This window comes from Zea mays, chromosome 3, assembly GCF_902167145.1.
Source record: "Zea mays cultivar B73 chromosome 3, Zm-B73-REFERENCE-NAM-5.0, whole genome shotgun sequence".
NCBI lineage: Eukaryota > Viridiplantae > Streptophyta > Magnoliopsida > Poales > Poaceae > Zea > Zea mays.
In genome coordinates, this window is record NC_050098.1 from 17406272 (window position 1) to 17428806 (window position 22535).

Below are 22535 nucleotides of genomic sequence, written 5' to 3' on the forward strand. Positions count from 1 at the left end.
GACTCTGGCGCGCACTGTAACGCATTAAATGCGGTTTGCAGACGATCGTTGGCGCGAAGTAGTCGTTGCTCCGCTGGCACACCGGACAGTCCGGTGTAGCACCGGACAGTCCGGTGAATTTTAGCGGAGCGGCTCCCAGAATTCTCGAGACTGGCAAGTTTGGAGTTGGATTCCCTGGTGCACCGGACACTGTCCGGTGGTGCATCGGACACTGTCCGGTGTCACAGCGAACAGTCCGGTGCGCCAAACCAGGGCTGCCTTCGGTTGTCTTTTGCTCCCTTTGTTTGAACCCTTTCTTTTGACTTGTATTGGTTTATTGTGAACCTTTAGCACCTGTAAAACTTATAATCTAGAGCAAACTAGTTAGTCCAATTATTTGTGTTGGGCAATTCAACCACCAAAATCAATTAGGAAAAGGTGCAAGCCTATTTCCCTTTCACTAGGGAATCTCATTTTCCACTCATACCCTCTAACTTCACTCTCTCTCTCCGTATTAGGGGCATGAGTGTCTTTTTATTCCAATATGCTAAACTTTATTAGAGTAGTCCAAACACTCCAAGAAGTTAAACTTTAGCACTTTAATTCATATAGCTAAAGTTTAGCAGGAAGTTAAAGTTTATCTCGTGAGATTGAAAAACGGGGCCTTACCCATTTGGATCGGCTTAAAAGTTTACCCGCGAAGCTGATCTTCATGGTGGCACACCCGCAGACCACCAGTGCCTGCCGGATTAGCAGATTTCCAGCATGCATCAGAAACGACATACATCGAGGTGTCCCTGCCAATCTCGATTCTTTTCAGTATTTGTTTTGGCTGCTCTTGGATCCATAACCTCGACTCGGACGCCTGTTTCAATCTTGCCATAGGCAGCACAGCTTTGCTTCTCACAACGAAGCAGAGACAGATCTTTGTTGCGCACAGGTCAGTTAGGCATCACAATCCGCAACATCCGCGCTGAGCAAAAACTGCAGGTTAGGCTGACCAACGAAACATAAGATTCTTTACTGTTTGCAAGAACAGCAGTTTCTCATCAGCAGTTTGCAGTTCAGTACCAGGATGGAAAGAAAAAATAGGTCAGAAAACGGCACGCATATGAGTGCATCAATCATGAATACAGCAACCACATGACATCAGGTCCTGATTCAAGCTCTGATGAAAGCGAGACAGCCACATTAAAACGGTTAAGGCAATCATTGCAAATAATTTTCGAAACCGACAACCGAGCCTCAAAATCATAGGTAGCCATCAACAACATTATTACGAACCTGGTCATCTGAATATACACAGAATCTTGACTAGTCAGCTTTCAGATAGTCAAGGAAGATCACCAATAGTGATGCACTTGTGTAGCAGAGGTACAGAGGGAAATTAACAGAGGGAGGAGGTAACCTTTTGCCTAAATCACAAACTTTTATGGGGGGAAAGGAATTCTCAACTTACAAGCTACATGTTTAGCAGCAAATAGGACGGCTCTTACTGAGCCATGGCACCACCAGTTTATGTTCCAGTATCTCATGGCATGAGCATGACACCAGAACATCTAAAAGCTAGCTGTTTTCCTGTTCTAGGAGAGCACGAGATCGTTGTCACCAAGATGTGGGGGCCTCATGCACACCTGAACTTCATGCTCCTCTGGTCCAACCCGGTGCTTGGGGACCATGATTTCCAGCCCAGTTCCTGTCTCGTCATAGTACGCCTCGATCTTCGCGTCTTCTGGAATCCGTGTCGCCAGAGGGATCTCTCTCACAAACTCGCCGGGAGGGCAGTGCTCGGGGAAAGGGTCCGTCAGCTTGAACGTCCTGTCGTGTTTCTTAATGTAGGGCATCCGGGCAGTGCTCACGCATGTTATCTTCACGATGCCGTGCGTCAGCGTGTTCCTCCATGATACTTTGACACTATGTGGATCGGAGAAAAGCATGCTCACCACGATTAAGTACCCTTCCTCATCCTCATATATCGTCTTGGCAGCAGTGACAGGGCCGCTTGCATGCTTAGCCACACCAGTGAACTCGTGCATCCATGATGGCTCACCAGTGTGAGCTTCTGCCTCTTGCTCTCTGTCGGAACAAGAATTGTTCGCCATCACACAGTCCTCCTCTACGCCATGGCCAAAGAAATCCTTGCGGCGTTTGGCACATTTCGGTGAAAGGTCCATCCCATCGTCTGATGATGGTGGAGTTGAAAGGTTGAGACCTGAACCATTCAATCCCTTCTTCTGGCCATGAGTGGCACTCTTTGCGGCCGGTGGATGTGGCCTGTCAAGTTCAAAATCAGTGCTGGGAAGATTCCTCCATGACTCAAAGTCACTGGCTTCAGATGGTACTGAAAAATTATGTTCCCTGCCTGTCAGTTCAGCCCACCTCTTCAAGTCAGACTCAGGAACTGCGGACAAATTTGGCGAGGCCACGATCTCAATCCCATGAAGGCACTGCGGGTTTGACAGCCCACGGTAGTGCTTTCGCTGCATGCGGTGTGACCTGGCAAAGCCCTTATCGGCACTGAACGGGAAAGACGGCTCCCCATGCTTGGAATGCCCATTCATGAAGCTCCGGAGCTGCATCTTCCCAAGGGCATTGTCGGGCCGCTCCTTGAAAACCCACATGTACATGTTCTCCATGTCATGCTGCACCAGGAAGACATCAAGACGTAGATCAGACTTGTCAAAGCCCGAGATGTTCCTGGACGCGTCTCGCACCATCTTCCCCTTTGACTTCTCCACAAGTGCAGGCTTGAAGTAGTTATTGAAGAAGAACCACGCGCCCCAGATGCTGTCGCCTCTCTTAGCGTATTTCCTCGCGCCGACGCCGATAGCGGCACTGCCATTGCCGTTGCCGGTCGGCTTTGGAAGCGTAAGCGCAACCTCAGACTCGTAGTTGTGTGTTCCAAGAGTGACATCAAGTATGTCGAACGTGTCGAGGCTCCACGACGGAGGCAGCGGTGAGTGATCTGCAGAGAGCGGGAGGTTGATGTCCGGCGGAACAGGGTGCGCCGACTCACGCCGCGGAATGACAAAGAGTTCCCGGTCAACACCATTGCCAACCCCATTGGTCGCGGCGCTACCGCCGCCCGAGGACTCGGCGGAGGCCAGGTGCGAGCCGGCAGGGTCCATGGAGAGGAGCGTGCAGGGGTGGCTGTTGCTGTTCTCCATAGAGAGGGAGGCGAGGAGGGGCTCCCCCATGGAGAGCTCCCTCCTCTCCTTTTCCTTCGTCCTTCCTATAGTTGCCTGCTTGTCTTGTATACCGGCTACCTCTCTTCTCCGGTTCTCCCTCTCACCCTGCTCTGTCACCACCTACTGGGCTCCTGCCCCTTCTCGCCTGGTGCGCCAATCAGGGCTCACCACATCCACGGGAGGGACACGGGTTCCTCACAGCCTCGCCTCATAAAAGTGGCAACTTTCCAGTTTCCACCACCGACAGATCCGGATTCGCGATGAGTAATCCTTCCTTGGAGATAAAAACTGAGATCTTTCAGCACAATCCAACAGCCGCAGCCCTGAAAACGGATGGAATTCAAAGTTATTTATTTATTATAAACGCTCGTCAGAATTCACACCGAGCAACTAGTAGGAGTATTACACAGGAACAAAAACCTAAACCGCGGGGACCAAATGAAAAGGCACTCTTCTTTATCAGTAGTAGCAAGAAGGAGATGATTTCTCCCACGACAACTCGATCTTCTCTTCGAGAAATTGAAACGACGGAAGAAAACCTCCTCCGACCAAAGCAGATAAGACCTCGACAAATCCATTACGCACCCAGAACTTTTTCACAGGAATGCTAAAAAATGAATAGATAATAAATGGAAAAAACAAAAAACAGGAGATGGATGGAGAAGGGAAAGGGAGTGGCTTTCCTCTGATCTAACCTCGTGGAAGGAAGAGCCCTCCGGAGGTCTCCTTGTTTCCCGGGGAGAAAAGCTCTCCTGCGGGTGCTGCGGCGTCTCCGCCCGAGCTCTCGCCGGCGACAGGGGAGAAGAGGCAAGGGCAGGGAGAAATGAGGGGGAGGGGAGGGCCCAGGCGCCCAGCGAAGAAGGAAAAGCGGGGGCAACAGGGGGCTGGCTGTCAACGGATCGGGTCCGCTAGTCTATTGCGGGTGGCAGCCTGCAACCGCGTTCGTCGACTCGCCGTTTCGTTCACTTTACTCCCTCGCTCGTTTTGGATCGACTCGTTTCAATTTTTTTAAAAATTAAATTAATATTTTATTTCGGTTTATTAATGAGTCATCTTAATTTATTAACGAGTCAGCTCACGAATTAATCAAGCCACCACATTTAAAAACGAAACTATATATATCAATCATGTAATAATTAATAAACATATTATATGTATGTGTGGTGTCTATGACGTATGAATTAAACTAATAATTGATAAACTATATCTATGTATTAAATTGGTTTATACGAATATAAATATGGATTAAATTAATGAACATGTCTGTGAATTGTAAATTGATAAGCGATAGGTTTTGTTAATTTGGTGTTTCATTGATGTGATATATGAAACTATAAGCATAATTAGTATTTATATTGTTAAATTAGTTTGAAATTAACTAGAAATTTATTATTATTATTATTATTATTATTATTATTATTATTATTATTATTATTATTATTATTATTATTATTATTATTATTATATTGTTTTTTATGTTCTTACTCGCGAACTAAATAAGGCAAACTGAGCTGACTGTGTGACTCGTTAGCTTAATAAATTGAGCCAAGCTAGATTAGCTCGTGATCTTAACGAGTTAGTTCGAACTCAGACGAACCAAATCGAGTTGGATCAATATCTAACCCTATTTCCCGTCCAAGTAAAGAAAAGACGCAGGCTGGATCCTCCTCGCTAATAAACAAAAAGATGGACGCGGATCATGGCTACATGACATATGACCTGTTTGTTTCGGCTTCTAGCAGCTTCTAGCCACCAAAAGCTGCTGCGGCCTGTCAAACGGTCAGCTTTTCAGCCAGCTTCTATAAAATTTGTTGGGACAAAAACCATCCAAAATCAACATAAACACATAATCGGTTGAGTCGTTGTAATAGCAGGAATCCGTCACTTTCTAAATCCTGAGCCCTATGAACAACTTTATCTTCTTCCATACGTAATCGTAATGATACTCAGATTCTCCCCATAGCCAGATTCTTCCCACAGCCAGATTTTCAGAAAAGTTGGTCAGAAAAAAGCTGAACCAAACAGGCCCATAGATCCAGCTGAACGTGTGTGAACTCAGGTCGTGATCTTTGTGTCACCACATGACGTACCATCGTTATCTTTACAACATGAGGTACGTGTCTTCATGTTTTAAAGTGGGTTGTCTTTATTTCTATATCGCTATATAATCCACCAGTTTAAATTTTACAACACCTACCTAACTAAATCACCACACGTACTCATAACCACCACTAAATACACCAAATAAATTGCACGTATGTTTAACAGTCATAACCACCACTAATTAGCAGATCTGACTACCATGTTAAAAATCAGAGTGGCTGGATTCTTGAGTCTAATTATGGGCGGCTCTTATTACCATATTAAAAATCAGGGGCGGGTGATAATGCCACACCCTCTAATCCTCTGTAGAGCCACGTATCTATTACTACTTATTAAGAAGCTAACGAGTGCGTCCACACCTTGCCCCCGCCCCCGCCGTACCCCCGCCTCTGTTCTCTCCCACACCCACACATGGAACCTGCCCCCGCCACAGATCTTGTCCACAACCGCGCAGGCACGCGCATGGACCCAGCCCTCGCCGCCGTGCCCGCGGACCGCGGATGCACCCAGTCCCCGTCGTGCCCCTACCCCCGCCCACGGATCTCGCCCACAACCGCGCACGCACGCGCATGAACCCAGCCCCCGCCGTCGTGCCTGCGGATATCGCCTCCCTCAACCGCGCATGGATCCAGCCACCGATGCACGCCCACAGCGCCCTCGCGCTGCGCGACGTCGGTTCTCCGCGCGCGCTGTCGAGGTTCTCGGCCTCCTCGCTAGGTGCCGGGAGGGGCGGCAGAGCTGTGCAGGGTCCCCAGCGTCGTATCCGTGCTCACGGGCGTCGCCGACAACGACAACGCGCATGCAATCGAGCAGGCCCTGCTCGTCCTCAACTGGATTTGCTCCGAGAGCAACGAGCTGGCACCGGAAGAAATCAAGCTATAGGCTTTCGGGCTCTGTGAGGAGGCTCTGGTGAATGATGACAACTGCAAGATCGCCAAGAACATGGTCGAGTTGGCCTGGACGCTCGAAAAAGAGTAGAATCGAATTGGGTTGTGCAGATTCATCATGGGTTTTGATTCGGCACCTACTCGATTTGTTGGGTGTTGGCCTCGATTTGTTGGGCGTTGGTCTCATTGTACGAAGGTAGCAATAGCAAATGTGAACCTTTTTACCTTTTTCTCTTACTCTGTTTCAAATATTTTTTGTTGTATGATTCTGTTGATTCTAGCTCATGTTTGATTTCAGCTACAGTTTTGGTTTATTATTTTTATCTGTGGCCCCATACAATAGAGAAGTACAGAAATTGACAAGAGAAGCATTTTAGGGACTGTTTTAATACCTATACTTGAAATTCAATTGCTAAATCTGTTGGACATGTTTATCTTATGAGAGACTTAAGAGTTCTGTTGGTACTAGGTGACTTCTCTCTGTTCAAGTGTTGACAGAGCTTCTTGTAGGTGCTCTTGGAATTCAAGGAGTATGCCACAGAGGTTAATGTTGATTTTTGTGCCTAAAGCTGTTTGTGCGATTGGGAGATGTGCAATTAAATTGGAGAGAGCTGCTGAAAGGTGCATCAGTGTTTTGCTCGAGCTGATTAAGATAAAAGTTAATTATGTTGTTCAGGAAGCTATAATTGTTATCAAAGACATCTTCAGACGCTACCCTAACACGTGAGTTGCTTCTCAATTAATTTGTTGTATATTTTTGGACTATCAATCTATAAGAACTCCATTTCTGTTTTGCACAAGAAATGGTGTGTGTATATGATAACTGTTTTGTTCTCATTGAATTTTACAGGTATGAGTCTATCATTGCTACGCTTTGTGAAAGTCTGGATACTTTAGATGAACCAGAGGCTAAGGTCTTAGTCAATGCACATATCTTAGTAATCTATTGTATTTTTGTTTAGATGCTTAATTTTTTTATTCACTTACGTGTTTGATTTGGATAATTGGAGAATATGCTGAAAGAATTGACAATGGCTAAGGATTGTATTATGGTCACACATTTTTGTTTTTTATGATTGGATATTCCAGCAGTAGCTAATGGAGAAGTTAAAGATGACATCTGACGCCCGTTTTCTGTTTTTTGTCCATAGAGTTCAGTTTACAAACACAGTAGTGATTTTAGCTACAATTGATGCATTCAAAAAGCTGATGTGTACCTTTTGATTTCTTATTTGGTCCGAAGGTTAAAACTTCTTTTAGAAGTTTTCTTTTCCTTTAGCCTATTAGATAAAATTTGCAGCTTATTTCTATGTTTTTTTGTTAGTTTAGGCACAAAAGGAGTTGTACCTTTTCAATGCTTATATTATAGCCACATTATTTTCTTATGCTCATTTTTATACATTTGCAAACTTGGAGACCTTCCGTTGATTCAGGAACTTAATAAGGTAGATGAAGGAATAAGGACTACATCAACATGGGTGAAATAATAAAGTTAATTGTGCATTAACTCAAAGGCAGCACAACACTTTTTGTTGGTTGACTGCATATAATAATCTCGCTTATCAGTTAAAATTGTGAATTTGCAGGGTATTTTTTGGGTCGCTATCAAACATGTCAAGAATGAGTAATGTTGCAGATCTGCTCATGGATAGCTAGAACATGTCCATCAATTCTGCTCTTTAATTCTAATCTAATGGATATCACAAAATCTTGGGGACTTTTTTTTTCTCCATCAGTATGATAGCTAGAACATCTTCGACAGTTTTGTTGTCTTCATCAAAACACAGTTACTTTCAAGTCTTCATCAAAACAAGGTTACTTTCAATCTCTTTTTCCCCACTCTTCCTCAATCATCATTTTTTTCATTGCCTGATCTGGATACTTTCCCGTGCAAAGTCTGATCAAGGTCATTTTATCTAGGTAGTTTTGCAAGTTCTTGGAATTAATTACAATCTCCCCCTAAGAATAGTATTGTGTTGGACTGTCTAAAGTCCCCTCAGAATGGTATTGTGATAATTGTCGCAGTCTTGTGCTATTTAATATATATCTTCTTAATCTTGCTCTTCAACATGGATGGAGTATTATTAAATCACCCATGGATATTTGACATTCTTTTCTCCCGTGTTGTAAGTACATGTGTGTCCATGACAAATGATAGCACCCAAAGGATAAGTTCACGCACCGCTTGTCCTCTTCATTTTATATTTTTGTCAATTTGGTTATAAACACTTAAAGCAACAATAGTTACATTCGGATTCGCCTCCCTGACGCCGCCAAGAGGCACCAGATCCTCGCCCACGGAGTTCTCCATGCCGCCGTCACTGCTCGCTGACGGGCGACCAACCCCATCGTGGAGCTCAGCAGCATGGCCGTCATCCTCTACGCGCTCTAGATGATCCGTGTGTGGTACAAGGAGGTCACTGACCTCCACCAACGCCTTCCAGTCCCTTGGTCAACAACCGCTTCCCTTACCCCTCCTCATCCTCCTTCCTACCTCTCCCTCCCTTCCCCCCACCGCAGCGCGGAGCTCTGCCGGACGCTGGCCTCGATGCGGCTTTGCCGGCCGCTGCTCCATCCCTCTGCCGGCTCCCACGAGCAACTTCTCGACCGCGCTCTGCCGCCACCAAGGCCACCACCGTCTCCCGAAGTGTTCTCCCTCATCAAGACTCCTCCCACCCTCCGAGGGCGGTGCTACACTTTATTATTAGTGTCAGCTGACACCGATGAATTTCAAATAATTCATTATAAAATATTGTTTAAATATTGTTTATATGATTCATGACACCGGTGTGAAATGATGCTGACACCTGTGAACTTGGACGCTGGCTTTGCCCCTGTCATCCTCCACCTTGTGTGCCTCGCAAACGGGCGGCCTCACACCGCGGAACCGACGCGCTCGACCGCGGTCTGAGTTTTGCTTCGACGCCATCCCAGACGGCTCACAGACGTCATCCTATTTATACCGTGTTTCCCTTCTGTAGTGTATATTTCTTAATTAAGATCTGTTGCATATACTAATTCTGTTTTCGTATTTTTTGTTTAATTATGGATTTTTTGTTGAAGTCTCGTCAATTTTTCCGTAGCATCCTCACCCTCGACCAATGCATGCCCCTGCTACTGGGCGATCAATTTGTTCATCTATGTTCATACTTTGTTCATTCTAAATTATAAGACGTTTTAGGTTTTCCAGATATTTAGATTTCACTGTGCACTTAAATGCACACTATGTCTTAGATATATAGTAAAAACAATTTATCTATAAAAAATGTCTTATAATAACGGAGGGAGTAGAAGTTAATGGGCGATTGCTTCATCAGGATCTGCAAAGATGATGCTTGTTGACATTTTTAGTGGTGTGTGTTTCAGATGCAGAGTTTCGGAATACTGGGCTGGAGAGATCAGAGGCGCTAAAAAATGATCTGGAATGGTTCAGGCAACAGGGCCACACAATTCCAAAACCATCGGCCCCTGGCACCACATACGCTTCTCTACTGGAAGATTTGTCTGAGGAGGACCCCCAGGCCTTTATCTGCCATTTCTATAACGTGTACTTTGCTCATACTGCTGGAGGCCGAATGATTGGCAAAAATGTGACCCTCCCCCCTTCTGAGAAAATGACAAAATATTGAGTAGTACATGGCATCATGTCACAACATTGTTTTGGCAAGCATAATTTACACAGCATTGGCACATTCTGGTGTCTGATGCCAAGCATGCATATGCATTCTCTATTGAATATGATTCCTTGTGCCTTTTTTCTTTGTCGATACTACAGTGCACTTCTGGTTAGGAATATGATTACCTTTCGTTGCTGATCTGGGCAGTTCAGAAGTCTAAAACTACTTGTTCCTCCATTATCTCGTATCATTTAACACATTACCATGTGCTCCTGGTATCTTAGGTTTCCGAGAAGATTCTGAACAACAAAGAGCTGGAGTTCTACAAGTGGGAGGGCAATCTCTCCCAGCTGCTGCAGAACGTCCGCAACAAGCTTAACCAAGTCGCTTCGGTAAGTCCCTAGAACCAAACGCAAGTACCAAAGCTTTTTAAACTGAACGGCAGATTCTTGAAGGAAAAACTAACTGTCAAATTCTTTTCCATGTACTGGTTGGTTCCTCAGAGCTGGTCTCGGGAGGAGAAGGACCACTGCCTGGAGGAGATGGAGAAGTCGTTCTCTTACTCAGGAGGCCTCCTCCGCCATATATTCACATGATCTATCATTGCCGGTTGATCCAGTCTCAAACGCTGTAAATACATAGTCCTCTTGACTGTTAAAACTTTATTACTCGTGAGGGGGATCTCCTCCCCCAGGTACGGTTTACCTGCATTCAAGTTGCCCAGTGTCTTACTTGATTTCTGGTGTTTGGTGTTTCTGTGATGCAATCTGTATTCTGTAGGTCGTTTCATGACTAATAGAGTCGACCCCTTCCAATGTCGTTAATGGCAAGAGCTCTTCCAATCAACATGCCTAGCCTAGCGTATTCGTTTTGTAGTGTGCGTACGTGAGTGCTTAGTACCGTACCAAATATAAATACTTCTTTGTGTTTTCTGTATTTTATAGGTAGGTGCCCGTGTGATGCCACGGAACATAAATTGCGAACCTCCAATGGACTTCATTTGAGACAAGTGATGCCCAAGAAAATGGGGGTAAACTGACACAGCTATCACCTGCATTACTTGCCCTATGCGCGGAAGAATCTGACACAACTATCACCCATGAAGATTTCCGGTTAACTTGTGGAACCGGACTTCATTTGAGACAAGACAACAATACCAGTGTTGAGCTTGCCACTCGGCCATGGCACACACGAGAACACGGGATGATCAAGTAAGAACTGAACAGAATGCACTAATACAAAAGGCTGGCTTGTGTTCGCTTCCTTGCTCCACAGGAAGCATAGCTGATATACAAATCGAGAAGTTTACATATAGACTTCCCAATATGTAAATGGAGAAGTTTTTATACAAATCGAGAAGTTATACAAATCGAGAAGTTTTACCTAGGAAGCATAGATCCACAGTAAGAACTGAACAGAATCCAGTTTTACACGAAAACATGAGAGCAGGACCTTTTTTTGCTCTATATGTAAAACTTCTCGATTTGTATATCAGCTATGCTTCCTGTGGAGCAAGGAAGCGAACGCAAGCCAGCCTTTTGTATTAGTGCATTCTGTTCAGTTCTTACTTGATCATCCCGTGTTCTCGCGTGTGCCATGGCCGAGTGGCAAGCTCAACACTGGTATTGTTGTCTTGTCTCAAATGAAGTCCGGTTCCACAAGTTATCCGGAAATCTTCATGGATGATAGCTGTGTCAGATTCTTCCGCGCATAGGGCAAGTAATGCAAGTGATAGCTGTGTCAGTTTACCCCCATTTTCTTGGGCATCACTTGTCTCAAATAAAGTCTATTGGAGGTTCGCAATTTATGTTCCGTGGCATCGCACGGGCACCTACCTAGTTAGTTAATATGCAGAGTTCAATTATTTACATGATGAAGTATACAACCATGACCCTTACTAAGTTGACAACAATTATTATAATAAAATTCATCTATGACTTAACATATTAAAAAAACTATTGTACAATAAAACCACGTCCACAAAAACCAGTATGAACTAGGGTGTTGTTTGGTTTGAACGTTGTTAAGGGAATGGTAACGGGATTTTTTACCGGCGGTAATAATTACTAGTTATAATTGGCACTACCAGATTTGCAGGCTTTGCTGAGTGCCCGAAGCACTCGGCAAAGCCGCAAAAACACTCGGCAAAGCCTTTGCCGAGTGTCGCACTCGGCAAAGAAGGCTCGGCACACAGTGCATCGCCAAAGCCTTCTTTGCCGAGTGTTTTTCTCGAACACTCGGCAAAGTGGTTTGCCGAGTGCCAGAGAGCACTCGGCAAAGAAAAGCAGCCGTTACGGCACCGGGTGACAGAGACGGCGGCTTTGTCGAGTTATCTTTGCCGAGTGTTTGCCCGGCAACACTCGGCAAAGGATCCATCTTTGCCGAGTGCCACCTAAGACACTCGGTAAAGAACCCGTCAGGGAGGGTCCCCATGTCAGGTTCTTTGCCGAGTGCTAGGTCTGGCACTCGGCAAAGCGTGCTTCTTTGCCGAGTGTCAGAGACATTACACTCGGCAAAGAACCTATGTCGGTGCCCAGGTCTTGGTTCTTTGTCGAGTGTTATGGCCTTGACACTCGGCAAAGTGCCTCTTTGCCGAGTGCAACACTCGGCAAAGTGACCAGTATGCACCTTTTTTATTTGTTTTTTGTATTCCATCCACACAAACAAAAGATATCACATATATATCACATATATACATCACAGATATCATCACAAACATAAATAGCCAACACAAACATAAATATACATCACAAACATAAGTGTTCAACATTTCCATCCCAACACAAACATGTCTCATACGTCTCAATCTCTGACATAAGTATCCAACACAAACATAAGTGACTAACACAAGTTTTAAAGTCTTCAAACACAGAGATATAAGTATTCAACACAAACTCATGGAGGTGGGCGGTTTGACCGGGGCTGCGTTGGGCTGAACCCTTCCGGAGGGTTGTTGGATGCCGCCCCAGTTTGGCCCTGCACAGAGAAGAGATTGCATGTGTTATACCAGATGCATTACAAACATCTAACTACAATTTTGATACTCACAGGAGTGTGGAAGAGAGCAGGGTCAACTGGAGGGAACAATGGAGGTGGCGGAGCGATGCCCTGTGCGGCGCCAAGGCTCTGCATGTACTGGAACATCTCTGCCATCCTCTGATGATCTGCCCGGCGCTCCGCCTCTCGCTCCGCCATCATCCTCGCCTCCATCTCGTGACGTTCCCTCCTCTCTTCTTCTAGTTGGGTCTGTAATATTACAAGCCAACGTTATAGTAACTCAAAGAGAAGGTATATAACTTAAGGAAGGACGAGTTACAGAAGCACTAACCTCGAGTTGCTGTATGTGATGTTGTGAGTTGTCGTGCCGAGGTCGTATGGCTGGACTCGAGCTCGTGCTCCTTGCTTTCACCTGAGACAGAGTGGGAGTGGAGGACGAGTCGATTGCCCCATCGGCAATCCAGTATCGCCCATGTCTCTTGCCTCCTCCGACCCTCATGAGCACATCGAGGTCGATCGGCTCGGTGCTCGGATCATAGTCTGGGCCATGGACCTCTTGCGCCATGGCGGTGTAGTCATGGAGGCGGCTGTAGATGGCGGGGTTGGTGTAGGCCTCAGGCCCATCATCCGGGTTGTAGGTGACGTCGGACGTCGCCTTACCCTTATGGGCCATAGCATAGGCCGAGAAGGTGGAGCAAGGCCTGCCACCATGTGACGCTGACTGCAAAGAAAACCAACGAGATAGTTAGAAATAATATCTAATTCAGTGCTATATATCTAAATAAAAAAGAGGGCGTACCCATGCTTTGGCATATTGGCCCAGGCTCCGGCTGCCTTGGTGGTGGGAGGGGCCTTGCATCATCAAACGTCGTTCCCGGCTAGCGGTGTGCGCCTCGTCCCACTCAGCCGAACACCACCTATCCACCATCTGCTCCCAGCACAGAGGATGTGCGGCGCACCAATGTGGATTCACCTACAAAGTAAACACGTAAAGTGCATATCAGAAGATAAAATAAAATTCATGCATGGAGTGCTGGAACCAAACATGCATGACTTTACCTGCACGTACTAGTCCCTGGTCAACGACATGATTCGGGCTTGCTGCTTGTTCACCCTCTCCCCAAGGACGGAGCCATGGTAGGTGACGATGGCCTGGATTCGGGCCTCATAGTGCATGTCCACGACGAGCTTCTTACAGCTCGTGGTCGCCACCACATCCGCCCTAGCCTCGTATCCAGCATCGCATCTGAAGAAATCCTGCATACAAAAACGATGTATCCATACATTATTTCAAGAATTTGCAACAAATGCGACATATTTTACATTATACTAAGACTTGCCCACAGCTCTTGCTTCACCCGCTCCGCCTTGTTTGCGAATTCCCGGTCGTCCCGGTCTACTGCATCGGGGGCGACGGCATAGTGGTCGAAGGTGAAAGCTGGGCCCGTCACTCCGGCGTACTCCACCAGTCCAGGGAAGTGTTCCCTGCAGAGCAGGCCGAGGATGCCATTGGGGGGCGACTGAAAGTCGCCTAGAGGGGGGGGTGAATAGGGCGAAACTGAAATTTACAAATATAAACACAACTACAAGTCGGGGTTAGCGTTAGTAATAAGAAACGAGTCCGCAAGAGAGGGCGCAAATCAAATCCTAAGCGAATAAGCAAGTGAGACACGGAGATTTGTTTTGCCGAGGTTCGGTTCTTGCAAACCTACTCCCCGTTGAGGAGGCCACAAAGGCCGGGTCTCTTTCAACCCTTCCCTCTCTCAAACGATCCACGGATCGAGTGAGCTTTCTCTTCTCAATCACTTGGAACACAAAGTTCCCGCAAGGACCACCACAAGATTGGTGTCTCTTGCCTCAATTACAAGTGAGTTTGATTGCAAAGAAAGGATCAAGAAAGAAGAAAGCAATCCAAGCGCAAGAGCTCGAAAGAACACAAGCAAATCACTCTCTCTAATCACTATAGCGTTGTGTGGAGTTTGGAGAGGATTTGATCTCTTTGGTGTGTCTAGAATTGAATGCTAGAGCTCTTGTAGTAGTTGGGAAGTGGAAAACTTGGATGCAATGAATGGTGGGGTGGTTGGGGTATTTATAGCCCCAACCACCAAAAGTGGCCGTTGGGAGGCTGTCTGCTTGATGGCGCACCGGACAGTCCGGTGCACACCGGACAGTCCGGTGCCCCCTGCCACGTCATCACTGCCGTTGGATTCTGACCGTTGGAGCTTCTGACTTGTGGGCCCGCCTGGGTGTCCGGTGCACACCGGACAGGTACTGTTTGCTGTCCGGTGTGCCAGTATGGGCGCGCCTGACTTCTGCGCGCGCAGAGCGCGCATTAAATGCGCGGCAGAGAGCCGTTGGCGCGGAGATAGCCGTTGCACTGGAGTCGCACCGGACAGTCCGGTGCACACCGGACAGTCCGGTGAATTTTAGCAGACTAGCCGTTGGAGTTTCCCGAAGCTGGCGAGTTCCTGAGGCCGCTTCTCCATGGCGCACCGGACACTGTCCGGTGTACACCGGACAGTCCGGTGAATTATAGCGCGAGTGCCTCTGGAAATTCCCGAAGGTGGCGAGTTTGTGTTGGAGTCCTCTGGTGCACCGGACATGTCCGGTGGTTCACCGGACACTGTCCGGTGTACACCGGACAGTCCGGTGCTCCCAGACCAGAGGGCCTTCGGTTCCCACTTTGCTCCTTTGTTGAATCCAAAATTTGATCTTTTTATTGGCTAAGTGTGAACCTTTGACACCTGTATAACTTATACACTAGAGCAACCTAGTTAGTCCAAAGATTTGTGTTGGGCAATTCAACCACCAAAATTATTTAGGAACTAGGTGTAAGCCTAATTCCCTTTCAATCTCCCCCTTTTTGGTGATTGATGCCAAGACAAACCAAAGCAAATATAGAAGTGCATAATTGAACTTAGTTTGCATAATGTAAGAGTAAAGGTTGCTTGGAATTGAGCCAATATAAATACTTACAAGATATGCATGGATTGTTTCTTTCTTATATAACATTTTGGACCACGCTTGCACCACATGTTTTGTTTTTGCAAACTCTTTTGTAAATCTTTTTCAAAGTTCTTTTTGCAAATGGTCAAAGGTAAATGAATAGGATTTGCAAAGCATTTTCGAGATTTGAAATTTTCTCCCCCTGTTTCAAATGCTTTTTCTTTGACTTAACAAAACTCCCCCTAAAGGAGATCCACCTCTTAGTGTTCAAGAGGGTTTTGATATACATTTTTGAAAAACTAATTTTCTCCTCCTTTTGAACACAATAGGATACCAATTGATAAATACTCTTGGAAAGCACTAAGTTTTTGAAATTGGTGGTGGTGCGGTCCTTTTGCTTTGGGCTCATACTTTCTCCCCCTTTGGCATGAATCGCCAAAAACGGAATCATTAGAGCCCATCGAAGTACTATCTTCCCCTTTGGTCATAAGTAAATGAGTTAAGATTATACCAAAGACGAAGTCCGGTCCTTTTGCTTTGGGCTTTTACTCTCTCCCCCAAAGACAAGGTCCTTTTCTTGGAGCGATGGCGAAGGATGAGTTACGGAGTGGAAGCCTTTGTCTTCGCCGAAGACTCCATTTCCCTTTCAATATACCTATGACTTGGTTTGAAATAGACTTGAAAACACATTAGGCATAGCATATAAAAGAGATATGATCAAAGGTATTCAAATGAGCTATGTGTGCAAGCTAGCAAAAGAAATTTCTAGAATCAAGAATATTGAGCTCATGCCTAAGTCTGGTAAAAGATTGTTCATCAAGAGGCTTGGTAAAGATATCGGCTAATTGATCTTTAGTGTTAATGTAAGAAATCTCGATATCTCCCTTTTGTTGGTGATCCCTAAGAAAATGATACCGAATGGCTATGTGCTTAGTGCGGCTATGCTCGACGGGATTGTCGGCCATTTTGATTGCACTCTCATTATCACATAGTAAAGGGACTTTGGTTAATTTGTAACCATAGTCCCGCAGGGTTTGCCTCATCCAAAGCAATTGCGCGCAACAATGTCCTGCGGCAATGTACTCGGCTTCGGCGGTGGAAAGAGCGACCGAATTTTGCTTCTTTGAAGCCCAAGACACCAAGGATCTTCCCAAGAACTGGCAAGTCCCCGATGTGCTCTTTCTATTAATCTTACACCCCGCCCAATCGGCATCCGAATAACCAATCAAATCAAAAGTGGATCCCCGAGGGTACCAAAGCCCAAACTTAGGAGTATAAGCCAAATATCTCAAGATTCGTTTTACGGCCGTAAGGTGGGATTCCTTAGGGTCGGATTGGAATCTTGCACACATGCAAACGGAAAGCATAATGTCCGGTCGAGATGCACATAAATAAAGCAATGAACCAATCATCGACCGGTATACCTTTTGATCCACGGACTTACGTCCCGTGTCGAGATCGAGATGCCCATTTGTTCCCATGGGAGTCTTGATGGGCTTGGCATCCTTCATTCCAAACTTGGTTAGAATGTCTTGAGTGTACTTGGTTTGACAAATGAAGGTGCCCTCTTGGAGTTGCTTGACTTGGAATCCTAGAAAATACTTCAACTCCCCCATCATCGACATCTCGAATTTCTGTGTCATGATCCTACTAAACTCTTCACATGTAGACTCGTTAGTAGACCCAAATATAATATCATCAACATAAATTTGGCATACAAACAAGTCATTTTCAAGAGTTTTAGTAAAGAGTGTAGGATCGGCCTTGCCGACTTTGAAGCCATTAGCAATAAGGAAATCTCTAAGACATTCATACCATGCTCTTGGGGCTTGCTTGAGCCCATAAAGCGCCTTAGAGAGCCTATAGACATGGTTAGGGTACTCACTATCTTCAAAGCCGGGAGGTTGCTCAACATAGACCTCTTCCTTGATTGGTCCGTTGAGGAAGGCACTCTTCACGTCCATTTGATAAAGCTTAAAGCCATGGTAAGTAGCATAGGCCAATAATATGCGAATTGACTCAAGCCTAGCTACGGGTGCATAGGTTTCACCGAAATCCAAACCTTCAACTTGGGAGTATCCTTTGGCCACAAGTCGAGCTTTGTTCCTTGTCACCACACCATGCTCATCTTGCTTGTTGCGGAAGACCCATTTGGTTCCTACAACATTTTGGTTAGGACGTGGAACTAAGTGCCATACCTCGTTCCTTGTGAAATTGTTGAGCTCCTCTTGCATCGCCACCACCCAATCCGAATCTTGTAGTGCTTCTTCTACCCTGTGTGGCTCAATAGAGGAAACAAAAGATTAATGCTCACAAAAATGTGCAACACGAGATCGAGTGGTTACCCCCTTATGAATGTCGCCGAGAATGGTGTCGACGGGGTGATCTCGTTGTATTGCTTGGTGGACTCTTGGGTGTGGCGGCCTCGGTTCTTCCTCATCCTCCTTTTCTTGATCATTTGCATCTCCCCCTTGATCATTGCCATCATCTTGAGGTGGCTCATCTTCTTGATTTTGCCCTTCATCAACTTGAGCCTCATCCTCATTTTGAGTTGGTGGAGATGCTTGCGTGGTGGAGGATGGTTGATCTTGTGCACTCGGAGGCTCTTCGGATTCCTTAGGACATACATCCCCAATGGACATGTTCCTTAGCGCTATGCATGGAGCCTCTTCATTACCTATCTCATCAAGATCAACTTGCTCTACTTGAGAGCCGTTAGTTTCATCAAACACAACGTCACATGAGACTTCAACCAGTCCAGTGGACTTGTTAAAGACCCTATATGCCCTTGTGTTTGAGTCATAACCAAGTAAAAAGCCTTCTACAGTCTTAGGAGCAAATTTAGATTTTCTACCCCTTTTAACAAGAATAAAGCATTTGCTACCAAAAACTCTAAAGTATGAAATGTTGGGCTTTTTACCGGTTAGGAGTTCATATGATGTCTTCTTGAGGATTCGGTGAAGATATAACCGGTTGATGGCGTAGCAGGCGGTGTTGACCGCTTCCGCCCAAAACCGGTCAGGTGTCTTGTACTCATCAAGCATGGTTCTTGCCATGTCCAATAGAGTTCGATTTTTCCTCTCCACTACACCATTTTGTTGTGGCGTGTAGGGAGAGGAGAACTCATGCTTGATGCCCTCCTCCTCAAGGAAGCCTTCAATTTGAGAGTTCTTGAACTCCGTCCCATTGTCGCTTCTTATTTTCTTGATCCTTAAGCCAAACTCATTTTGAGCCCGTCTCAAGAATCCTTTTAAGGTCTCTTGGGTTTGAGATTTTTCCTGTAAAAAGAATACCCAAGTGAAGCGAGAATAATCATCCACTATTACAAGACAATACTTACTCCCGCCGATGCTTATGTAAGCAATCGGGCCGAATAGATCCATGTGGAGTAGCTCAAGCGGCCTGTCTGTCGTCATGATGTTCTTGTGTGGATGATGGACTCCAACTTGCTTCCCTGCCTGGCATGCGCTACAAATCCTGTCTCTCTCAAAATGAACATTTGTTAATCCTAAAATGTGCTCTCCCTTTAGAAGCTTATGAAGATTCTTCATCCCAACATGGGCTAGTCGGCGGTGCCAGAGCCAACCCATGTTAGTCTTAGCAATTAAGCATGTGTCGAGTTCAGCTCTATCAAAATCTATCAAGTATAGCTGACCCTCTAACACACCCTTAAATGCTATTGAATCATCACTTCTTCTAAAGACAGTGACACCTGTATCAGTAAAAAGACAGTTGTAGCCCATTTGACATAATTGGGAAACAGAAAGCAAGTTGTAATCTAGAGAATCTACAAGAAAAACGTTGGAAATAGAATGATCAGGAGATATAGCAATTTTACCAAGACCTTTGACCAAACCTTGATTTCCATCCCCGAATGTGATAGCTCGTTGGGGATCTTGGTTTTTCTCATATGAGGAGAACATCCTTTTCTCCCCGGTCATGTGGTTTGTGCACCCGCTGTCGAGTATCCAACTTGAGCCCCCGGATGCATAAACCTACAAAATAAATTTAGTTCTTGACTTTAGGTACCCAAACTGTTTTGGGTCCTTTGGCATTAGAAACAAGGACTTTGGGTACCCAAACACAAGTCTTTGACCCCTTGTGTTTGCCCCCAACAAACTTGGCAACGACCTTGCCGGATTTGTTAGTCAAAACATAAGATGCATCAAAAGTCTTAAATGAAATGGCATGTTCATTTGATGCATTAGGAATTTTCTTCTTAGGCAACTTAGCACGGGTTGGTTGCCTAGAACTAGATGTCTCACTCTTATACATAAAAGCATGGTTGGAACTAGAGTGAGACTTCCTAGAATGAATTTTCCTAATTTTGCTCTCAGGATAGCCGGCAGGGTATAAAATGTAACCCTCGTTATCCTGAGGCATGGGAGCCTTGCCCTTAACAAAGTTAGACAAGTTCTTAGGAGGGGCATTAATTTTGACATTGTCTCCCCTTTGGAAGCCAATGCCATCCTTAATGCCAGGGCGTCTCCCATTATAAAGCATGCTACGAGCAAATTTAAATTTCTCATTTTCTAAGTTGTGCTCGGCAATTTTAGCATCTAGTTTTGCTATATGATCATTTTGTTGTTTAATTAAAGCCATATGATCATGAATAGCATCAATATCAACATTTCTACATCTAGTACAAATAGTGACATGCTCAGTGGTAGATGTAGATGGTTTGCAAGAATTAAGTTTAACAATCTTAGCACGAAGTATATCATTTTTATCTCTAAGATCGACAATTGTAACTTTGCAACCATCAAAATCATTAGCCTTAGCAATCAAATTTTCATTCTCTATTTTAAGGCTAGCAAGAGACATGTTTAATTCTTCAATCCTAGCAAGCAAATCATCATTATTATTTCTAGGATTGGGAATTGAAACATCACAAACATGTGAATCAACCTTAGCATTTAAAATAGCATTTTCATTTCTAAGGTTGTCAATCATCTCACGGCAAGTGCTTAGCTCACTAGATAATTTTTCACATTTTTCTACTTCTAGAGCATAAGCCTTTTTAACCTTAACATGTTTCTTGTTTTCTTTAATTAGACAATCCTCTTGAGAGTCCAAAAGGTCATCTTTTTCATGAATAGCACTAATCAATTCATTTAATTTTTCTTTTTGTTCCATGTTAAGATTAGCAAAGAGAACACGCAAATTATCCTCCTCATCACTATCATTATTATCACTAGAAGACTCATATTTAGTGGAGGAGTTAGATTTAACCTTCTTCCGTTTGCCGTCCTTTGCCATGAGGCACTTGTGGCCGACGTTGGGGAAGAGAAGTCCTTTGGTGACGGCGATGTTGGCGGCGTCCTCGTCGTCGGAGGAGTCGCTTGAGCTTTCGTCGGAATCCCACTCCCGACAAACATGGGCATCGCCGCCCTTCTTCTTGTAGTACTTCTTCTTCTCCTTTCGCCTCCCCTTCTTGTCGTCACCTCGGTCACTGTCACTAGATATAGGACATTTAGCAATAAAATGACCGGGCTTACCACACTTGTAGCAAACCTTCTTGGAGCGGGACTTGTAATCCTTCCCCCTCCTTTGCTTGAGGATTTGGCGGAAGCTCTTGATGACGAGCGCCATTTCCTCATTGTCGAGCTTGGAGGCGTCTATTGGTTGTCGACTTGGTGTAGACTCCTCCTTCTTCTCCTCCGTTGCCTTGAATGCAACGGGTTGAGCTTCGGATGTGGTGGCATCATCAAGCTCGTTGATCTTCCTCGAGCCTTCGATCATGCACTCAAAACTTACAAAATTCCCGATAACTTCCTCGGGGGTCATTTTAGTATATCTAGGATTACCACGAATTAATTGAACTTGAGTAGGGTTAAGGAAAATAAGGGATCTTAAAATAACCTTAACCACCTCGTGGTCATCCCACTTTACGCTCCCGAGGTTGCGCACTTGGTTCACCAAGGTCTTGAGCCGATTGTACATGTGTTGTGGCTCCTCCCCTTTGCGAAGCCGGAACCGACCGAGCTCCCCCTCAATCGTTTCCCGCTTGGTGATCTTGGTGAGCTCATCACCTTCATGCGCGGTCTTGAGTAAATCCCAAATCTCCTTTGCGTTCTTCAACCCTTGAACTTTGTTATACTCCTCTCTACTCAAAGAGGCTAGGAGTATTGTTGTTGCTTGAGAGTTGAAGTGCTTGATTTGGGCCACCTCATCCTCATCATAGTTCTCATCCCCTACGGATGGTACCTGCGCACCAAACTCAACAACATCCCATATGCTTTTGTGGAGCGAGGTTAGATGAAATCGCATTAAATCGCTCCACCTAGCGTAATCTTCACCATCAAAAGTTGGTGGTTTGCCTAATGGGACGGAAAGTAAAGGTGTATGTTTGGAAATGCGAGGGTAGCGTAGAGGGATCTTACTATACTTCTTGCGCTCTTGGCGCTTAGAAGTGACGGAGGGCGCATCGGAGTCGGAGGTCGATGTTGATGAAGTGTCGGTCTCGTAGTAGACCACCTTCCTCATCCTCTTGTGCTTGTCGCCTTTCCGATGCGGCTTGTGGGAAGAAGATTTTTCCTTCTTCTCTTTGTGGTGAGAGGAGGAAGACTTTTTCTCCTTCCGTTTGGAGGAGTCCTTCTTCTCCTTCCTCTTGGTGCGGGACTCTTCCGATGAAGTGCTCCCATGGCTTGTAGTGGGCTTTTCGCCGGTCTCCATCTCCTTCTTGGCGTGATCTCCCGACATCACTTCGAGCAGTTAGGCTCTAATGAAGCACCGGGCTTTGATACCAATTGAAAGTCGCCTAGAGGGGGGGTGAATAGGGCGAAACTGAAATTTACAAATATAAACACAACTACAAG

General features: G+C 45.4%; 1 protein-coding gene and 1 long non-coding RNA gene across 2 annotated transcripts; one reads left to right on the forward strand and one right to left on the reverse strand.

The window, feature by feature from the left end:
• Window positions 1-1238: 1238 nt before the first annotated feature.
• Window positions 1239-4039, reverse strand: LOC100279810 (SLT1 protein). Its single transcript, NM_001152766.1, has 2 exons — window positions 3863-4039; window positions 1239-3490 (listed from the first exon to the last, which is right to left on the reverse strand). The coding sequence occupies exon 2, from the start codon at window positions 3174-3176 to the stop codon at window positions 1563-1565; it is 1614 nt and encodes a 537-aa protein (NP_001146238.1). The 5' UTR covers window positions 3177-3490; window positions 3863-4039; the 3' UTR covers window positions 1239-1562.
• A 6005-nt stretch (window positions 4040-10044) lies between these two features.
• Window positions 10045-10595, forward strand: LOC118476635 (uncharacterized). The gene is made up of 2 exons (XR_004857084.1): window positions 10045-10166; window positions 10278-10595. It is a non-coding gene; the product is annotated as an uncharacterized lncRNA (long non-coding RNA).
• The last annotated feature ends 11940 nt before the right edge of the window (window positions 10596-22535 follow it).

Excerpts from the sequence above, each read along its gene's own strand:
- LOC100279810 (NM_001152766.1), bottom strand. The coding sequence starts at position 3,176 with ATGGGGGAGCCCCTCCTCGCCTCCCTCTCTATGGAGAACAGCAACAGC.